The sequence below is a fragment of the Labrus bergylta genome, chromosome 2, assembly GCF_963930695.1.
Source record: "Labrus bergylta chromosome 2, fLabBer1.1, whole genome shotgun sequence".
Lineage (NCBI taxonomy): Eukaryota > Metazoa > Chordata > Actinopteri > Labriformes > Labridae > Labrus > Labrus bergylta.
This window is the reverse complement of record NC_089196.1, coordinates 6,586,405-6,608,978: the sequence shown is the minus strand read 5'-3', so window position 1 is coordinate 6,608,978 and position 22,574 is coordinate 6,586,405. Positions and strand designations below refer to the sequence as shown.

Sequence of the window (22,574 nt, the reverse complement as noted above, 5' to 3'; positions counted from 1 at the left end):
CAGATTTTGGTTCTGCAGGGGTCCCAAGTGGGTTACATTCATACTTTGCAGTCTTATTTGGAGCCTCATCCTTTGGACCAGTCGGCTCTCCATAGACACATGGAAAAAAAATAGATGTGTTTTTTTCTCCTTTTAATCAATTCTGGTAAAAGTGTGGTCTAAAAATACAGATACAAGTGTGGCTGTGATGAGGAAAATGATCTGAAATAGAGTGATTGAACTTTTACATTTGTCTCAAGGAATAAAAAACTGTTTAATGTATTTTTGTTTGTCCTGAAATTATAAAATATTATGGAGGTTGTAAATGATAATCCTAATATAAATAATCACCTTTGTTATCATTTTTAAAGGAGACACAACACTTTTAAACTTTTACTGAAGAGATCATGAGTAATTCTGCAGATGAATATGTTAAAAAAAGTTTACATTCTGCAGCTCCATCACATGTAAAACATTTTGTTTTTAATTGCTCTACCAACATGCAGAGTAAAAAAAACTGAGCCTCCAAGAACCTTTTGCATGAATCACTGCATTACTTTGAGTGGGTGTAATAGATACAATGTTAATATGATGTTCACAGGTCACAGGTCAATGATTCTTCTCAGCCACTGGGTGGAAGTGTTGCCTTAGGATCACGAAAGATGAGAGGAGAGCCTCGTTTGTAAAGCTTTTTGGGGATAATGCTTAAAAAAGAGAGAAAAAAGCACAAATTCACAGAATCTAATCACTCAGAAAAGCATTTAATCTTTTTAGAAAAACACAAATAAATCATAGCGGTGAAATGAGAAAAAAAAAAACAGCTGATGATCTGAACTCATATAAGACTAGATTAACCTGATAACCATTCTGATCTCTGAGACTGAACATCAACAAAAACAGCACACACTGTCAAATTGGTACAAATATTCAGACTTTAATATAAAAACAAACCTGTTAAAACATTATGTCATATATTGTACCTCTTTTTAACTTAACCTTTATTTTAATTTGAAGACCATTAAGATTACAATCCATTTTCTAAAGATTACCTGCTCAGGACAGTGCAAATTCATTTAGCAGATGCTTATATCCAAAGCAACGTACATCAGAGAGTTTGACCAACACAAGCAAGGATCTAGTAAGGAGTCAGTAAGAGCAAACGATCAGCTTTAAGTCTGATCGGACACACAGGTGCTGACAGGAAGTGCACAGAGGCAAAGCACAACATCGACAGCTGTTCTTGAGAGTTTTAATCAGCATCAAAACTATCCCAAAATCACCATTATCAAACAAAACCATCGTCATCATCATCTTATCACTATCATCATTAATAATCATTAAGAGCGAATGTGTTCATAAAAGAGCTGGCTCTTTAGCTTTGTCTTAAAGGTGCAAAGGGACTCTGAGGTGAAATTGAGTTTGGTAGTTCATTCCACCACCGGGGGGCGACAGAGGACATGAGTCTAGTTCGAGACTTTGGGCCTTGTTGACAATAAGACGCCTTTCATTGGCAGAGCGTAGTGGGCGGGAGGGAGTGTAGACCTGGATGAGAGAGTTAAGGTAAGGAGGAGCTGTTTTTGTCGCTGTTTTGTAAACGAGCAATGAGCATCAGGGTTTTTAAATCTGATGCGAGCAGTAACTGGGAGCCAGTGGAGGGAGATGAACAGCGGAGTGACAAGACCAGTCACACTGCTGTATATAAATAAAACTAACTAGATAAAACGATTCAAGTTTATTGATTCATATAGCGACTGTGATGTGGACATGGACAGGGTTCAAGGTTCAAGGTTTCTTCTTGGTTCCTAGAAATGTAAATTTGTTGTGCAGACACTGACAGGAGATTCAACATTCCAATATACATAAAACACATATCAATACTAAATCAAGGTTAAAAAGACCAGAGAGAATACATTAGCACAAACACTGTCGATAACATTAGGTCATGGCAAAGTCCTTACTCAGACACCCACTGAAACGTTTAAAATATCCTGACTTTGTTAAAGTGCATCATCTTGTGCTAGCTTTGTGAAGAAGTGCGAAAGCTGGAGGTGCAAAAGTGTTTCAGTAGCATTTTGTTCTCTCTTAGGCGCAACAAACTGAAACTCCCCGTTTAAGGGGTGAGAATAGTCATGGAGAAAAAAAGGGAGAACAAATGCAGAAAGTCTTGAAGACAAACTGATAAACATAAAGTTAACTACGGTGGCTGGGAAGTGCGAACCAAAAATGAAAAAGTGTGAAACACTTTTGCAAAGCTTGAGACAAGTTTACATTTTGGTAAAATTTTTCACATTTTATAAAACAAAATTACAAAAGCAGAACACTTTTACCAAGGACAAATTAAATTAGCATTTTAGAAAAAAAATGTCAAGATATGAAACACTTTCATGAGCATAGAGACAAATTTACAATCCGCACTAAAACTTTTACCAGTCCCCAAACACATTTACAAACCACAGAATCTTGCCGGAAAGGGAATTTACCAAATGCTGGAATTGACCCTTAAGGGGGTTTGATATCCAGCTTAGGCAAAACACTGAACCCTAAATTCCCCTCCCTGTGTCAGTTGCGTGTGAATGTGTAGGATTTGGGTTAGTTAATACCGGTGGACACTTCAGTGTTTGAATGTGGTGTGACTGTGTATAGGTGTGACCTGCAGTGGGAAATGCACTTTGAGCAGTAAGAGACTACAAAATAAATGTACAATCTCAAGTCAATTTACCATTTACCATGTCATTCCCCACTCTCTCGTTAACTGATTTTCTATAAATGTACCTATGGAGCCACTGAAGTCCAAAAATGTAAAAAAAAAAAAAGAAATCTTGTGCGCCCAAGTTAGTATGTTTTTTTGTATGAATTACAGTATTGACACCACACCCTTTCTGCTAACTGAAGCACACATTTAACTTCTGATAAACCTTCAGAGATCACTCAGAACAGTCCAGTCCCAAGCAGAACAGGTTCTTGTGTTGCTATGAAGCAGAATCTAACAGTGATAAAATGTTCATTAACTGTCTTGATTTGGGTGTCAACTCACCTTTCCTCCACTACTCTGATAATCAGTGGAAGAACGCTGTAAGGAGCCACATTTGTCAACAGCTATGAGCTATGAATCATGGCGTTACATTTACTCTTTTACATCAAATAAATCTTCTTAGAAAAGTGAACACTTGGACATAAATCATCATGATAATAACAAATTATCAAAACAGACTCCAGATTTGGCTAAAATGTATTTAATATATACTTTAACTTTATACTTTGACCAAAATCCAATTTGTTTCATGGAGAAGGCGGGGCTTATGACCTATACTGCAGCAAGTCAGTAGAGGGAGCTCTAAATATTTTTGCTTCACTTCCAGACGGCTGTTTCTCTGTCCATCTTGATATACGGTCTATCGCCAGTACCAATTTAAATGAATCTACTATTACACATAGCTGTTCTATCTCTGCCCCCCACTTTATATTTATTTCTTTATTTTCTTTTATCACGCTGAATACTGCTGCTTTTTGAGTACTATTTGCTTTCTCCCTTTGGTCATTTAAAGGTTTGATTATAATTCTTTTGGAACTGTAAAATTGCGTAAAAAGGAAATATTCTTGAAGCGGCAATGAACAGCTTTTTTGGGAAAACTTTGACCCCTGGCCCCCTGGCCATGGACAACCCCTTTGACGAAAACTCAAGCTTTTATTTAGGCTACATTTAATATTTGAGGTGTCTACAACACACAAACCAAACTTGGGTAGGATCTGAGGAAACCCCTTATAGGAGTTTGTTCAAATATAGACCCTGTAAATTGCTGTAAATGGGAATTAATTTGAAAATCAAAAGAAAACACCTGACTTCCTCTACATTTTTCACCATGACAACACAAGTTCTTTTTGTACGTCTGATTCATAAGCCTACCAATTTTCATGCATGTAGCCTAGTTGACAACATTTCCAGGGACTGAATTTTTAAATATATTTTAAAGGAGCACTGCATTTAACTACACCGTTTAGCAAAAGCACAAAGCTATAACAAGTAGGCTATATTTCTGAAACTTCCATTACATTCACACATTTCATTGACTTTCTGGGCATGTTAGGGCCTCAAATAAGCAATTCATTTGGTGTCAGAATAATAAAGCCTCAAATTCCAAGAGTTCTCGAAGCACTGTTTGTGCTCAGCCCTTATAATAATTTATCTTTCATTATCTCTCAAGACTTAGTTTATACCTCTTGTGTTACTTAACCCCTCCTCGACTGTATTAGGTTAATACATTTTGATTAAATTTAGGACATAAACAGTTCAATTTTAGCTGTAGAAGGGTTTAACAAATTGCCAATAAATAAGGAGGGCTTTTGTTTTTAAAGGACAGGCCGGAGGTGGCTTCTGTCGTAATTCTGGATCACTTGACTTGAAGCTGTTTCACTGACTTCCTGCTCAAACTCTGAGCACTGTGGAGCTGATCGGCCGGTGCTTCACCGACACACGGAGGATGACAGTCCCGTTACGACTTTTACCGACGCTCTCTGGGAGATTATCATTTCCCTCTACATCACACTGAGTCTGTGATTAATTCACCAAATATTTACTCTGAGCCGGGAGCGAGACATTTGAGCAGCGTGACAGGCTCGGACGGGATGCTCGGAACCGGGAGAGATATTCCCAGGTTATTTGGATGCAGTCACAGGCCACCGCCGCCGGTCTGCTCGTTCGGTACATTTAGGACACAGTGAAGCAGAAGCGGGAGGCAGACATGGGCTTCATGCACCAGCTCCATCTCCTGCTGTGGAAGAACATCTCCCTGAAGAGGAGGGGACCGGTAAGACTTCACATTCACACACATGACAGCGTGTGGAATTACGTAAAAACGCGCTCTGAGTATCGTGTTTGTGTGTTTGAATGCAGACGGGCGTCGGTTCAGCCTGATCCTGTCGCTCCGTGCATATCCGCATCTCTATTCCCAGCACCGGCTCTGTGTTTACTAATGTTCCCGTCAAACGTTAGAATAACACCGCAGTGAGCTTACACAGGAGCAGGATGATGATGAGGATGATGATGATGATGAAGGGGATGTAGCAGGTTGACTGATCCTGATCTATGTGTGTGTGTGTGCATGTTGTCAAACAGGTTGTTGTGCGGAGATAAACAACTGTTGTGTAATAAGGGTTTATATGCTAAAAAAGGCCCATACAGTATAAGACCAGGATGTTTGAAGGTAATGAAGTTTTTATTTTTATTTTTATCATAAGCATCAATTAATATGATAGGCCTGATGTAACCGTGACTTTACAAGATAGATAAATCGTGATGGTATGAGCCCACAACACATAGACTACATATTGATCAGTAAGGAAACACTCTTTAGAGTTCTTATAAATATGTTGATGTATGACTGGAATATTTATGGACAAACAGCCTCTTTGTTTTGCTACTTGTCCTCATGATTTTATTTTTGGGTAACAGCTCCTACTATACCTCTCAATAATTAGATGATAGATGAAAAATATTTGGCCCCTGAAAAAATATGCTAGTTTAAGAGACATTCTTTTTTTCCCCTTTTTGGCCTTTTTTTGCCCTTATTGTGGACTGAGTTGGAAAATCAGGGAGAGAAAGAGGGGGAATACATGTCAGGAGCCACAGGTCAGACTCGAACCCTGGCCCCCCGCCTGGAGGACCACAGCCTCCATACATGGGGTATGCACCAACCACGCCACCCCAAGAGACATTCTTTTGGCTTATATTAATTCAATAAAACATGAAAATATATCCATTATCATTTCCATTAAGACTTTCAGTTAGGGGAGTGATGATGACATGACAGTTGGCACTTTTTCTAATTTTATCAGTTCAGATAAAATACTCTGTGAAGTAATGTCAGTACCAATCATGGTCAGTTTACTGAAAATTATTAACTAGTTAAAGTAACTACTATTAAAAAGAACTGAGTTACTGCATTATAAAAGTAACTATTAGTTACTTGGCAAAGTAACTTTGGTTTAACTTTCTCTGCTTCAATACTCATATTAATGTTCACATTATTTAGTGTTGCTGTGGCAGTACATGAGGAAACAACTCGCACATTCACACATTGAAATGTAGACTGTTCCGCAAGGCCGTGCAATAACACTCAAATGGTATATAATGTAAAATTTAATGTATTTTCAAATACATTTCAAATAACATTGTAGTCAATTTCAGTATGTAGGTATTTTGCAAATTATTTCTCTGAAGCTAACCTATTCAACAGTTGAAGCATGTCGCCAACAACATACCTTACTATCAGTGTGTTTAGTCGTGGCTTACAGATCGTAGAGCTGGTGGTGATTTAAAATCACGTCTCGTCTGTTTGGATGGAGTTGATCCTCTTTGGTCTGCTGAGCTAACGTGAGCTGCTCCTGCGTCTCCAGGTGTTTACTGCACCGCGCTCTGTGACCGCTAGTTTAGTATAAATGTGTTGTTTAGCTCGGTGCTTCATGAGATTAGAATGGCTGTTCTTGGCAGTGGAAATAGTTTTCCTTCCTGCACATAGAGGACTACATTTAAGTTGTTTAACTGGAGCAGGGAAAGATCATGCTGACATTTTAAAGACAGAAAGCTCACGCCTCAATGATCATCAGTTTGTGTTTACTGTGTGATATTCTTTCTCCCAGGAGGCTACTGATGTAACCTCGTCTGTCCAATCGACGTCAATAAGCTTTAACTTTACTCAGCCTGTTTTTGTGATATTTCACTTAATGTAACGAGTAACACGTGCTTTCAAATTTCTGAAATTGCAGAGGCATTCTTGAATTTGAAAAATTAGATACACTCCCACTTCTAGTTACTGCACATAGTAGCTTTACTGTAACACCACCACACTAAGTAATGCGTAACTTAGCGTTAGCGAGTTACTAAGTTACTCCCAACACTGGTCATTACCATTATTGATTTAATTTGTTTAAATACATGACTCTTTTTTCTTACATTTACTTCAGTTTAACAAGGACAGCTTAAGTTTTTATTATCAGTAAAAATCAGTAAAAAGTGATTTTGTCATGGTGAGGATTTAAAGAATGCTTATTCCAGCAATAAGGATGCTAATGCTAACGTGGTTAATACATTGTGCTGCCGAAACAAGGAAGATAAATAAGTTGAGGAGGAAGATAAAAAAAAGAGGGCTGTCTAAACTAGTGAAGGGTATGTTCATTTTCATTGATGACGTTACATCCTTATCCAGACTCCTTCATAATCCAAGTCTTTATCAGAACCACTTTTGATACTTTTATTTTATGTGATGGAAAGTCGAGACAAGTTATTAACTAAACTGCTGGGAAAAGCAACACACGAGGAGTTTTCCACGGGGGGAAGGGAGGGAGAAGCAGAGAGAACTCCCATGATTCCCCACTAGCCTCAATGTCATCTTTTGTTATTGTTTTGATTGAAAGCCCCTGGCGGCGGTTTTTGTTTTGTTATACCACAGCAACAAAAATAAAAGATTTAGGCACCTGATATTGGGTTCTGTGTTTTTAATTACATAGCAATGTGGGCAAACTCATGCACAGTGTCCAAATTGCACAAATACATTGGCAGTGTTTCGTTACCAAACGTTACAAACAGTTTAGACAGTGTTCTCATTCTCTTTCGCTCACCGCAGTTTTTAACCTGTGGTGTCAAAAAGTATAGAAGTATTGAACATTTTGACAGCCTCAGTTTCTAGTTGCATCACTCTCATAACATCATCTTCAGATCGAACGTGGCAGCCGTTCAGATAAAAATATGTTCATATGCTGAGTCTTTTAAATGTCATCCTCCAGATGTGTGGTGCAATCTGTCGTCATGATGACCTCAACATCCTCCACATTGTGAAGCCTTTAAGCCGTGCTCGGTCTATTATTAGCCATCAGAAACCCTAATGCCTGTCAGCGGCTTCATTTTGTTGATGTTTGTGCTGTTTAAAAAAAAACAAAAAAACAAAGCTGTATCCGTCCTCAGGCAGCCTGATTTTTATCTCTGCCTGATGCCTTTGCTGGTGTCCTGATCGAGGGGTGGTGTATGGGGATGAAGATGGAGGGGAGTGGGGGGGGCGGCTATTTTTAGCCCTTCTACCTTCCTACATCACAGTGGGAGGAGGCACGTGCGGTGCATTGGGGAGCCTCTGTAATAATAATAGTAACAGCTGCGTCATTTCTGTCTGTAGATTTATAACCATGCCGCTGTGGTCCGGCTCACTGAAGCTGTCCGCGGGGATTGATGATGAGAGCAGAACGTCAAGTCAGCACTGAGCTCAGAGAGCTTCAGTCCCTTATGTTGGACCCACTCACAGATATAAAGCTCATGCATTAATTAGAGGAGCATCCAGGCCCAGATATGAGGATTATATATGGATTTACTTCTAAAAGATCTTGTAGGACTTCTCTTTAGGAAACCATGCCGCACACAAGGGCATTAGAACTGGTTGAGTGGTGTTGAGCTTTTCACAATTGTAAGGCATTTTTATTACTTTACACTTTAACTGAAAGGAAAATATTCCTTTTACTTTGGGCAGATATGCACATTAGGGCCTGAGCGATATGGGGTTTTTGGGGCTGATTCCATTATTGATATTGGAGAGAGTTAAAATCGTATACCTAAATATCTGCAGATATCATTCTTAGATCTATGTTCGATCAGTAGAGATAAATAGATATATACACATTTATTGTTTTGATCCCTTAAATTCAGTTATCAAACACTTGTGGAAAAGATATATAACGTAGACAAGATGGTCACTCAACTGGAAAGTCATTGCGCATGTACGTATACGTCACAGCTTGACACTCTGGAGAGTGATGATGCTTGTTGTAATCTGTATAGCACCCTCTTAGTCCATGGGCCAGTCAATCTTTCACTTGGTGACAGCCAGAAAGATAACTGATAATGTAATTTAGCGATACTCAAATGAAATGCTATTTGACTGGTAAATAAACCTAGTAATATCAGTGCATATCTGCGATAAAATTAGCTAATATGATAGTAACTGGATATGCTAATATCGGCGGATATTATCACCTGGCCAATAAATCAGTCAGGCTCTAATGCATACTTCTTTTTGACGGATTACAGAGAAAATGTGATACATTGTTATTGATTCAACTTCAGGGCTTTTATTGGTCTTACACAATGTGGCTGTTCAATACAACAGATCCTTCTCTGTTTCAGTTTGGCACTGCACCAAACTCTATCAGCCTACACGAGTCTCACGTAAGATGCATGTTTGTCAGAATTGACTAAGAACAACAATTTTCCGACACTGAAACATTTTCAACCAACTATTTTCTTATCGTTTGAAGTCACCTTATCATTGTTCTGACTTTATAATGGATACATGACTTTGGTCAGCTGGTGAGTTGGGCTGCCGAATAAATGCAATTTCACCATTATCTCAATATGAGCATTTGTGATAAACGCATTGCAAAAGTCTGAATTTATTTCAGTGAATAATGAAAAATATTGAATTTAAAAAAAGTTGTGCTTTCTCACTCAGTGTGTATACACTTTACCTGTTGAATGCAGCCTGGGTGGAGCATGATTTTCATGCTTTCAAGTCATTACTATCAGCTACCCTCAAATTAATTGTGCTAAAAAAGAAGGTCAGAAGAAAAAAATAAAAGTGAATTAATTTTCATTCTGGAAAATCATGCTGCCAACACAGGTATTATGTAAAACAGGAAGAATAGCAGATAGACATGGAAACTGGGGGTGGTGGCTGGGGTGGGGCTTTGCCTTAATTAGATAGAACAGCTGAAGAGAGACAGGAAATGTTGGGAGGAGAGAGATGGGGATGACATGCAGCAGAAGATTGAAGTTGGTTTTGAACACAGACTCTGCGATGAGGACTGTAGATTTTGTACATGGGGCTCCTAGGCAAGCCGACGTCTACGCTCCATTTTATTTGTTTACTTATCATGCTTCATACCGTAATAAAGTAATCACACATCATATGTTTTTCCCTCATCATGGACTCTGACCCCTGAGGCTTTTTGATAGTGTTTTATTGATAGTGTTTGTTTTCAAAGGTGACTTCTTAACTTAATAAGTTAAGTTTTGGTTTTAGTTTTGATGAGAGAATCCACCACCCTCAATCATTTACCACTTGTTCAAACAAGCATCTCTGTTCCTTATGAGGCCTTCAGTTAAAATAATGTTTGACTCTTTACTAATGAGGAGAGTTAATTATCAACAGCCTGAACTTTATATCACTCTGCAAAAAGGAAAGTACGAGAGAATCAAGAGTTCTTATTTGCATCGACAGAGGACGACTCAGCTGACACAAACTGTCCTTTGTGAAAAAAATCTACAGCTTGAAGAAACTGAAAACACAAAAAGACAAACATTAACTTCCATGATCTAAAGTTCACAGAAACCTGAGCAGAAGGAAATCAATAGAAATCATTGATATGACATTAAAAATCAATAAGCTTGAAAACAAAAATAAAATAAATCCAGAGCATTAAAGGATCAACATGTAACTCTGACACGTAGAATTTAAAATGGGTACTGCAGTCTCCCCCCTCCTCACTGAAGCTTCAGTGTTTAGTCTGCTCTGCATCGGCCTTGAAACCTTTGTGCTTTCTAACCTCTCTCCATTTTTTTTATAAGCATCTCCAATATTTATTCTAAGATCAGCACGTTTCTTGTTGTGAAGCTTCAGAAAAATGTAACTTGTGAATTCTGTTCAGAAAATAAACAAAGGATACAGCAACGGGAAAAAACAGACCACATTAATTAATATACAATATTGATTTATACATCTAAACCAATAATGATACATCATTTTCAACATTTTAGGGTTACATTCGGATGCCTGCTTCCATAGTCTAACACCTGTTGGTTTACTGTTTGCCTGGCAAACCGAGGGAAGTCCACAACGGCAGGGTGCCTTAAAACCGACTCCCTACTGGATGCTGCATTGTTGTCAGAGAAGCCAGCACTTCAACATATCATGTTTCCTTAATGTCTGATCATATAGTAAGGTCAGTTTATGATTTAATTCAGTAGATATCTTATCCTGTATATGGTTGTAAATGAGGAAGTAGAAAAATAAGGCTCTTGACTTTGTGTTCAGATGTTTTTCTGTAACTGATGAAAATAATATTATTTTAGTACCCAAATGCTCACAAAATAATCTTTTAACAAGTTAATCAGTGAAATCTTTCAATAATTAATAGTATCCTGGCAGAATTGTGCCCTTAGTGCTCCTTGTATGATCGAAACATTTGTTCAGTGTTCTTCCTGTTGCAGTCGCTCTTCCTGATACTGTAACTTCCTCACACAGCTGTCAAGCAGTACATCTGTGTGTAACCAAATACCCAATCCTCCAAGAACACATTTATAAACTATATTAAAAACAAAGATAAATAGAAGAGACCCTGTTACTGCCCACAGTGTCAACATGTCCACTCTGAAACTTCTCACCAACAGATCTGGAATCAGTCTTTAACAACATTAAAGTGAGGATGAGGGCAGTGGAAATGTAAATAACAGTTTTATAGAGCACTGGCTCCTGGCAACAGAAAACCTGCTGAAAGACAGGAACACCTGTGGAAAAGGGAAAGCAGGTAGAGCGGCTGAGCAAATATATCAATAAATCAGCTGGAGGAGGCAAAGATCAGCCGAGCTGTTTCCCAGGATAGGCGACGTGCTGAATGTGCTCGCTGTGAGAGTTTGAAGAGGTCAGTCAGAGAAAGAGGTACCCGGGTTTAATAATGTAGAAGAGTGAGGTTAGCTCTATGTCCCATTTACTGTCAATAATATTTGATAGAGGCCGACCAATTTATAGGCCAGCCGATAATATCGGCCAATATTAGCACATCCAGGGACTATCGGTATCGTCTAATTTTATTGCAGATACAATATGTGCCAATATGACTAGATTTATTCACCAGTCAAAAAAACATTTCATTTGAGTGTCATTGTATTTCACTTAACTTAAGGGTGGGTTCCCTTCACCTTAATAATCTGTGTGCTAGAACAACAATGAAGAGTGAGTGTACGGGATGTCCTTGGGCAAGACACTTAACCTCAAATTACTCCCTCTGCTTCATCGGCGGCGTATAAATGTGTATGAATGGGATTAGTTACTTCTGATGGTCTTGCTACATAGAAATCTCTACCATCATTGTGTGAATGGGTATGAATGGGTAGGTGTGACCTGCGGTGTAAAAGCCCTTTGAGTAGTCAAAAGCGCTATACAAGCTCAAGTCCATTTATCATTTACCATAAATGTTAGTTTGAGTAATGAATTGTGTTTTGAAATACAAAGAAGCATCTAAACTGTCCAGTGAGTGAGAAGAGAAAGGAAACAATGGAGGCAGAGTTAAGTTCACTTTACACACAGTCATTTGAGCCTTCAGTAATATAAAATATTAACCAGTGCACCTGTAGCTAAAGTTAATTATTTCACTGGTCAGGTATTAATCCCAACACAGTTTCATGAAGGAACACTTCTGTTGATTTAAGATACAAAATCCTGTCAAGTGAATAAAAAGTTCAGATAAACGTGGTTAACAGTAGACCGATTGTAAACACACCAACCAGCAGTACAGTCTGTTAGTCTGCAGCAGCAGCAGAGTGTTTGACCTAGATCTGCTCTGTCTTTGAAAGATAGTCTTACAGTGACTGTGTATCTATGGAGACCGCAGAGAGCCGGGCACCAAGAGGCACAGATTTAAAATGAAGAGAGGAAAAAAAAAAAAAGAACAAAACAGGGAAGAAGAGAGAGACACTCTGCATGTGGGAGAAAGAGGAAAGAGAGAGCCGTTAAAAGATGAAGGATGAAGCTGCTGACTGATAACAGAGCGTGCTAATCTGTAGCACAAGGTTAACGGACAGCTAAATGAATAATAAATGCTCTCTGTAAAGTCTAACAGACGAACAGCTGGTTCACAGAGGCCAGGACCTGTGGACAGGTGAGGTCAGGTGTGAATCCTCTGAGGTCACTGTGCTGGTGCTCGTCCTCTTGAGGTGTGGCTTTGGGTACCTTACACTGCAAAAACCCAAATCTTACAGAGAATTTGTCTTAGCTCTTATCTCACAACACACTTAATATAAGTCCTGTCTTCTGTCTTCTTCAAGAAACCTAAAAAAATTACTGCGCTGGCAGCAATTTCTTTTACTATTATAAGTAATTCAAACCAGATTTTTTTGCCTGTAATATGTTATATTAGAAATCTTACCAAGTTGAATTTAAAATTTGGTAAGATTTGCGTTTTTGTCATGTACCTTAATATTTTGTGTATAAGATGCACTTTTAATTGCAAATTTTTTAACCTAAAAAGGTGGGCTGCGTTCTAAATACTGGTGCGACCAATGTACCATAAAGCTGAGACCTGCACCATCATTACTTGAGTGCAGCCGCCACCATTACACATCGCACTCGACATGAGGTGATTTAAGATTTTGACTTCATTCATTGTGTATTGCAAGTGCCCACTTCGATGCTCAAAACGTGCTGGGATACATAATGTAACGTATAGCTGGTGTAGGTGGAGAGGCCGACAGAGTGATGATTTCCACATGGCGCTTTTATTCTAAAATAATTAACATCAACCATACATGTACAGTGCAAGGTCTCCATGGTAACCTGCACCTTGTCACTGGATGTTAGAGTCCTCTCTTTGGTCATACATACAGTACATGCAAGATGGCTGTCTGAGAGTAACAACAACTTCCTCTTTCATGAAACTGACACATAAAGGAGGCACCACCTTGTCTTGATATGTGGTTCTACAATTATATTTTTACTGTTTCAAGCACGAACCAAGCTGGTGGTGCCACTTTTTAACATCTTTTCTCTCTCATGAGGTCATAATCATGCATCACAGAAAATGGTAGCTGTGTGTGATCAGGCTGAGAGCTCAACTACCGTACAGGTAGCTAGCGAGATTGCAAACTCCTCATGTTGAAAACAGATGGAACAAAAAGAGCTACACAGAAGCTGATGGCCTGTAGTGGTTAGGTCGCGCCCCATTTACGGAGGCTATAGTCTTCAAGTGTGTGGCCTGGGTTCAAGTTCGACCTATGGCTTCTTATCCGCGTGTTATTTCTAGAGGCCGACGGATTAATAGGCCAGCCAATAATATGGTCCGATATTAGCATATCCAGTGACTCATTTTATCACAGATATTATTAGATTTATTCACCAGTCAAATAGCATTTCATTTGCAACATTGTATTCCACTAACAGTTCTCCTTTACCAGCAGAAGGTGAACACAGGGCCTTAGACAAGTGAGACTAATATTCCAGATTCTACGATGGTTTTTGAGGTTTTTATCCATGTTGTGTTGGATTCTGTGTGGCCTCAGTGAATTTAATGTTGTTGTTTTTTACCAAAACAAAATAAATGGTTTTTTTCCTAATTTCTAAATTTTTTGATTTTCAGTTTACTGGTTGAAACATATTCTTCTCTTTAGTCTATCAAAACAGATAGCAAAGACTTAGAGTCTATCTGTTATCATTTCAAATGATCTATGAATGAATCTTCATGATCATTTGTGTGAATTGTTAGAAATGTGCAACATAAGCATTGGGTTTGGTTTCAGACAGGTTGGAGTGAAGGACAGGAAGGTTACTTGTTCCTGAAAAACACACCAATCAGAAATCAAACCATGATGCCTCAGTATAGAAATGCTCTGACCTACATTCACTCCTATTTATCATTCTGCTGCTTCATGTTCATACACAGCAGCTCCACATGTAGCAACACAGTGCTCTGATGTTAGTAATTTAGGACATGACTAAATGACTTTTTACTTAATTTGTTGTTGAAAAAAGCCGGCAGCTCCTTCATTCACCTTGTCCTGCTTCTCTTGTCCCCGTATGGGATTAAAAAGACGTCCTTCATGGTCATACTTTCTCCTTCCACACACTGCTTAATCTTGTGATAAATGATTTGTCCCTAATAACACCACTTAACATTTTGGCTGGGTAAAGGAAATGCGTCATCAAAGTGTCAACATCATGCAATGCAATCCAATATTGACATGTTGTTGTGTTGCTGAGTTTGCTCCAATTGTCTGTTTTTTTAGATTTGTTTTAAGCACTATTCAAACTGAAGTGGTTTAAACTGGGGACGTCTAGTAGTTTGGGAGTTACCCACCAACACCAGTGTTTGTTTGTTTTATAAATGAGGTCTGTAATGAACTCATTTTTACTGACATCTAATTAAAACATCCAGGTGCTGCATGACATCCACCTTGTCTGGAGGGGGCATCCGACAGACAACCACACCAGACATCATGCATTGTGGGGGCGAAGGCTGCGTCCATGCCTTAAGCCTGATTTATACTTTCATGTGGTCTAAGCTCTTGTGAGCACTAAATACTTGTGTGTTGTTGTGTCTGCATAGCTCTGCAGTACTTTGAATAAGTACTTTGAACTTACGCCTTATTGCATATTCAAGAGATCGTTTTGACGCTCACCCCGAACTTCCACCCACCACAAACGTGTCTGCTCCGGTCCGTTTCAGCTCCGTGCACCCTCGTTCGTATTTCACCAGATGCGTGTTTGGTCCTTCTCCGCTGCGCTGCGCCTAAGCTCCGCCTGAGCTCCGGCAAGTGGATGTCATCCATTATCATGATTCAACATCTGGTTCTTGTGATGGATGTTAGTTTTCTCTTTCTGTGAATGGCTTTTCAGACTGTGTAGCGTGATGAGCCAGCTGAATTTGCACCCAAAATAACAATCTCTGATATCTTATAATTGAAAAGTACCACAGCTTTAATAAAAAAACAGATCTTTTTTTAAAAGATTTTTTTTTGGGCAATTTTGCCTTTGTTAGATAGGACAGTTGAAGTGAGACAGGAAATGTTGGGAGTAGAGAGTGGGGGATGACATGCAGCAAAGGGCCGAGGCCGGACCCGAACCCACGGCCGCTGCGCCGAGGACCACAGCCTCCACAAATGGTGCACGCGTCATAACCGTTAGGCTTCAGTCCTTTTTAATCAGAAGTTGCTGCGAGGGAATGTGAGACAGCCCTGTCTAAATTGCACAAAATGTTGGCAACATTTCGGTAGTGACACGGCCGGATCAAAGCCAGTGACAACTGATGGAGGAGACAAGGAGTTACCCTCAAAAACAGGTTATATTTATTGACACATGAGATAATAAGTCATTTTGACAAATGATTTAACAAAGCATTGGGGAGCAGCCTCTCTCTGTCTCTTTCTCCCGGTCTTCCTCAACAAGAAAGTGGGGCCTGCTCCTATTGATTGGAGAATACTGGCTCAGGTTCTCCCAATCCACGACAACCACGCCACACCCACTGGCACCTGACACACATAAACAGCCAACCAGCAAAACCAGCAACGAGCAGGGACTGGTCACAGTATGTTGCTGACTCCTGTCTGAGAATCTCTACGCCTCTACTTAATTTCAGGCCACTGGTTTCTAAAAATACTCCTAAACAAGTCTACATCAGCTGTTAACCAGGTTGAGTTTGTGCTTCTGTCCAAATCTCCGTCCCTCATCATGCAGCTGAATTTGACGCTTTAGATGGATGGAAACGGCATCAGCATTTACTCACTTCAGGCTCTGCACAATCAATGCAGTCGAATGCAGCTGACAAATGAAGCCGACAGCAGGGGTGTGTTTAGGGGGGGAGGATTTTGTGTCACCACAATTTTTCAGTTCAGTGGGATATTTGTTATGGCTTCAGATGTTAATGAACCCAGCCATGCACATGTGCATGCACGTGTGAAGGTATTTTCAGCCATGTCTGACGCATTCAGGAACTTTCTCTTCTGCAATTTCAGAGTCCTCATTCAGTTCATTTTCATTTACACACGCGTGAGCCCTAAAGACACAAGCATGCACACTCAGGACTACGAGACTTGTGGTAAATCTTTCGGTTCTAATCAGACCTGTGGATCCTTTCCTGCATGTCATTGCCCGATTTCTGAATCTGTCCACTGTCCTGTCTCTAAAATGTAGGCAGAAAAAGGCCCAAAAATAAACCTTTAAATTCTTTCCTGCCTCAACTCTTTAAATTACTCTTTCCAGGACATGTTGAGTATTATTTTGGAAACTGTTCCTGCATCAAACTCCTTAACTTAACCATAAAAGCTGACACATTGGATGATTCACCCAAAACCTTTAAGTGGCAGTGAAGCCTGTCAGTGTCCTGCAGAAGTACAAGTAACAAGGACAGCATCTCCTGTACTGACACAGCCTGTCTCCCTCTGCTCTGTACCTGTCTGCTGAGTGCAGTGTGTGTGTGTGTGTGTGTGTGTGTGTGTGTGTGTGTGTGTGTGTGTGTGTGTGTGTGTGTGTGTGTGTGTGTGTGTGTGTGTGTGTGTGTGTGTGTGTGTGTGTGTGAGTGAGAGATGACGTCACCCTGGTGATATGACTTTGTCCTCACACAGCAGAAGTTAGAGACAGTGTGGTGACACAGCAGGAATGAAAATGTCACTCTCAGATGAAAGAACTTTCTACGCCTTCACAAAAATGTTGTTTTTCTCACATATGAAGGTGTTTGTTTGATCTTTAAAGACTAAATTGTAAATGGACTTGAGCTTGTATAGCACTTTTCTAGTCTTCTGACTAATCAAAGCACTTTTTACACCGCAGGTTACATCTACACATTCACACATTGATGGCAGTGGCTGCTATGTACAGTTACCATGAATATAATTAGCTAATTCATACGACGCTGCTGAAGCAGAAGGAGAAACTTGTGGCTCTGTTTCTTGCTAAAGGACACATCGACATGTGATTGCAGGAGCTGAGGATTGAATCCCCAGAAATGTACGGTGGAGAGAGACGGCGGACTCGACCACTGAGCCGCCCCATCGCTTGCTATTTATCAAATAGTCAATTTGTCAAAGTTGCTTGTAATGCCCTACAGTGCCCTTTTTCCTGCCTGCTCTTGAGTTTAAATGTATTTTGGATGGATGGTAATTTTGACTGTGATATTTTGACAAAATCTATTTCTATTCTCTATTTACATTCTACAGCAGACTTAAGTTCGGGTGATAACAGCTTGTCTTCTTACTAAATCCCCACAATTCTTTTAAATCGAGGTATGATTGGACACATGAACATTAAGTATGCAGCACTGTATATGAATTTGATTATTTGCTATTTAGCCACAGGACAGATCCTAAATAGTGTTAATAGAGAGTTTAGGGAAAAATGACTTTATCCATAATCATCACCAGGTGATTCTGAAGTTATGACACAAAGTAAGAATATCCTCAGACTTCTGAGACGGGTTCTTTGAGCTGCTCATCAGGTCTGTCTGGAGACATTTTGTCCTCTGAGGAGGATTTTTGTTTGAACCTACAAAAACAGTGTTCATTTTGTCTCCCTTAAAGTTGATGAGTGTTTGTTGATGTTACTCTTTTCATGACTAAATTGAGACACCAAGGTAAATGATAGAACAACTATAAATACTGCTAAATCTCTTTACTTAACTCCAGGATGAATGAAGACAACACAATTGTTAGTTCTGTTCATGCAGACAACTCGTCACATTGCTTATCTGCAGCAACTTTCCCGTGGGTTCAAATTCTTAGAGCCTCCATTTGGTTTGTCACAATATCAGATATTTAACCTTTAAAACTTTAAAAATCTAAAGATACAACAGAAACAAAAATACAAGTCCTAGGCACCCAATATTGAGCAATTTCTTGTCAACTCATACAAAGAATAAAAAAACATCAGATATTCAGTCATATTTCAAACCGAAAGCTGCTGCGGGTAAAAGACAGAGAGCAAATATTAAACATTGCCAATGTATTTGTGCAGTTTAGACAGTGTGCAGGAGTTTAGAAGCCTGCAATATTTGAAAGGTAAAACACAAGATATTACCTAATATGTTGAACCTATGACATCTTTGTTGCCTTGGTATAACAAAACAAGAACACTTAACAAAAACTATGTTTACAAAGGGGAGCAACAACCAAAAAAGGACCACAACCCAAAGGCCCCACAAAGCATGTGGGTTAACACAATACTTTAGCTGTGAGCTAAAATGAACGTAGCACTGACCAGAGTCTGGATAAACATGGAAACAGCATCAGTTAGTACCACTAGCTAGCAGCGGCCTGCCTGTTACAGCTAATGCTAGCTCCAGTGAGAGAGAGCTTGAAAGAATGAGTTTACTCTCAGCTAACTTCAAGAGGCTTAGCTGCACAAATACATTCTGTGCTAACTAATTTCTCCAATTTAGACAGTGTGCAGGTGTCTGTCTGTACTTTTTGGTAATTAAAAATAATAAATGACCCTATATGGGTGCAGGACTTCTATTTTTGTTGCCATGGTATTGCAACAGGTATCAATATTGTTTGATTTGTACTAGAATCGTATCAAAGTTTCAAATACTGGAATCGTGACAACCGTAGATGAAAGATTAACAACTATATGATTATGATATAAATAAGGGTTTCAATCAGAGTCATATGTCAGAAAAATTACAGTTTAAAAAATCAAACATGTCGTTTCATCTGACATCTTTACATGTTTTCTGTTTGATATCTATGTAAATTCTTTAAAAGGCCAAAACCTGAAACCTGTAGGCATCACATTGAGTCTTTTTGTACATCTGGGAATTAATTGAGTGACTAAATAATTAGTGAGTGAAGAAATGATGTCACCAAAGTGCCAGGCTCTACATGAATATCAAAACAATAGAACGCATTCATTCGTCTCCCACCATTATTGTCTGACCCCCCACCTTCATTCAGCTCACTGCAGAGTCATGATCAGACCTCTGAATAATTAAACTAATGTGTGGTGAATGTGTGCTTAATAATACAGCAGAGTGAGAGGTGCTTTGTGCGTGCGTGCGTGCGTGCGTGCGTGTAGAGAGGTACGATCACGTCATACTTACATTCACTGGGTTTTTTACTTTAACTGGTCATGATAAAAACTATGAAACACATTTTTACCCAAATGAATCCAACACTAGCTGTGTTCACATGCACATTATTTCTTCAGCCAAATTAAAATCCTAACTAGGGATTTGAACTTTCACTGTTTACATGAATTCTAAATCAAGTGGTGATGTGATTAAGACGTCCATAAACTCGCATGAACAGTCGGATCAGTCTCTTCAGACTGAGGTGTTTACATGGACTGTTTTTATTATGATCAGGTTATTAGTCCAGTTGTTAGGGGTCCATGTTAACATAGAAACTGTGGCATGTTACGCGGTTCCTTCAGGGGGCGTGGCCTTATAATCAGACTCATCGGCCAAGTTCCTTCATCAGCCTGACATCCATCTGATAAATTGTGTTTTTATAGAGTTCTTTCAAAGAGCCCATTGGTTCCCTAGCCTTTTTTTTGCCCTTGAAGCCTGCCTTACCTGTATCTAGGACAAGCTGCCCCCCCCCCCAACCCACACAAAAAATGATTAAAAAAATGACATTGACATAAATTATGTTTTTTTCATGATAAATAAAAACCAATAGAACAAGCCTTCACACTCTAACCAAAAAGCCTTATTAAAGTGTGTTATTTTGGTTTTAGTTAATATGTGCAAAAAGCCTTGCTGCAACCCATGTGATCTTTATCACGCGGGGACACAGCGGTAAGACTATCTCTTTGATGATTTGGTCCTGTAGTGTTTTCTTACAAATAAAAATGTCATTATGATTTCTTTGAACAGCCAATCATGAAATCCAGAGCCGACTGTCTGTGCTGTGGAAAATATTTACAGTCTGTTTTGAAGTCTCTGATAATCTCATCTCACACTGCCCCCTGTCAACAGACCTTAAATACTCAGATAAAGTCTTTTTTTCCCCGATGGTTTTTTTTTGTAGGTAATATATTGTCATTGTTCTCATGAAATATTTCATGAAAAAGTGAAAGGCTAAGTTTGTCGTCACTGAATATTATAGAGGTCAGAAGAAGGAGACGTGACGCTCCATGAAATATTTAAACACGTCTGAAAAGTCACTTTTTAAATGGAAGTCTGTACATCAGTATTTATAAACGGATCTTATTGTCCTGTGTGTGTGTGTGCGTGTGTGCGTGCGTGCGTGCGTGCGTGCGTGTGTAGTCAACCCTCTCACTCAAACATTGGCTCCATTGTGATTCCAAATGTTTTGAATGACATCACTTTTGAGCACAGATCAGGAATAATAAGGATTCTTCAATACTGAGAAGCTTCTCTTTGTGTGTGTGTGTGTGTGTGTGTGTGTGTGTGTGTGTATGCCAGACTCTGCCATGTTCAATTGTTAGCTTATTATTGCACATTATTTATTTGCTAATGGGCGGTACAATATAGAACATAATGGGAATTTGCGTGCTGTAGATGTCTGACTTGAAATCAGTACATTTTTTACCATGCAGCGGAAAATCTGAATCCGAGTTCATCTCTTTTGTTGCTCGTTGCTTTTGGCGGATGGTTGCAGCTGCAAAATAAACCAACCTGCTCAGTTTCATCACTATTAAAAAGGCTTGTTTTCAGGCTACACTCTGAAAGTCAACTCTCTCAGCTCATATGAGTCCGAGTCATCTGCAGGATTTGTCGGCTGAATCTCTGTATTTTTTTTTTTTTGGGGGGGGGGGCAACATCAATGCAAGGCAGGCAAGCTAAGCTGCTAATTTTAGCTTAGCTCATTTCTCGAAAAACTAAAGATTCAGACGTGTGCTGAAGTGCTGCATCTTGGTAATTACATTGTAAAACAGACAAAAATGAACTTGCAAACACAGAGAAAGAGCCAGCTGGAAGAGCTTTAATGTGCCAAAAGCTGGTACTTATGGTTAAATCTGATGAACATGGGCCAAAGAGATACTGTAGGCTGATGGTGGAGTTTGTTGGGGCACTAAACTGGAAAAAAAAGAATAAAAATGTGGCAATAAATTTGACATCAAAGTGCATTGCAGAAAAACCTTTCATGGAGCGTGTACTGACACATGTAGCAGATTAAAACGACACGAAGAAAGCCAGTAATAATAGATTAAATATGTGAGGTGAGAATGTGCTAATGAGGCATATTAGTACGTTTTCATGTTTGCCCTATTTGCATCTCATCATGAACTCTACTGCGTAATCACATAATGTAGTTACTGATGTCTGAACCTTCAGTCACTGTGAAACTGTGCAGAAAAATCAGTGTCCTCTAAAACTTCTTTATCATTTAAGTACATCACGAGTCTGTTATATGATGACACTCCATTCAATGTTGTTTTTAAATACAAATGTAAAGCATGGATGTATTTAGTGCAGCAGTGTGTGAAGCATCAAACTGAATGTCTCTCTGAAGATGTCCTCTGAGCTGTTTCACACTGATGATTCATAATGTGTGTGTAGGCACAGTGTGAAACATGCAGGCCATTCTGTGTGCTCGTTCTCTTTTAGAAACCTTCTATTTTTTCTCTAATAGAGAGGGTTTGTTTAAAGGTCGGTTTAATCAGATCGGTCAGGTAAGAAACAAAAAAAAAAAAAACGTTTTTTCTTCACTATTTCTTTTGACATAGAAAAAGTTATCCTCTCCAAAATGCTTCAGATCCTCATTTCCTTTTTACGTGTTTGTGTAGAAACATCGTCAATGACACTGATTCTGCTAGCAAAGGGTTAGTCTACGTAAAGGAAGTGTGTCGATAAAATTGACTGAGTATTATAATGGACAACATTTCCCGTCTCCT

General features: G+C 39.2%; 1 protein-coding gene across 2 annotated transcripts in view; it reads left to right on the top strand.

Moving 5' to 3' along the window:
* Positions 1–4,406: 4,406 nt before the first annotated feature.
* abca2 (ATP-binding cassette, sub-family A (ABC1), member 2) overlaps positions 4,407–22,574 on the top strand; it is a 73,759-nt gene continuing 55,591 nt past the window's right edge. For both annotated transcript variants that reach the window (XM_020641138.3, XM_065963377.1), the window contains exon 1: positions 4,407–4,784. In XM_020641138.3, coding sequence (XP_020496794.2) covers positions 4,719–4,784 — 66 coding nt within the window. In that variant the 5' untranslated portion in view covers positions 4,407–4,718. The remainder of the gene's footprint in view (positions 4,785–22,574) is intronic.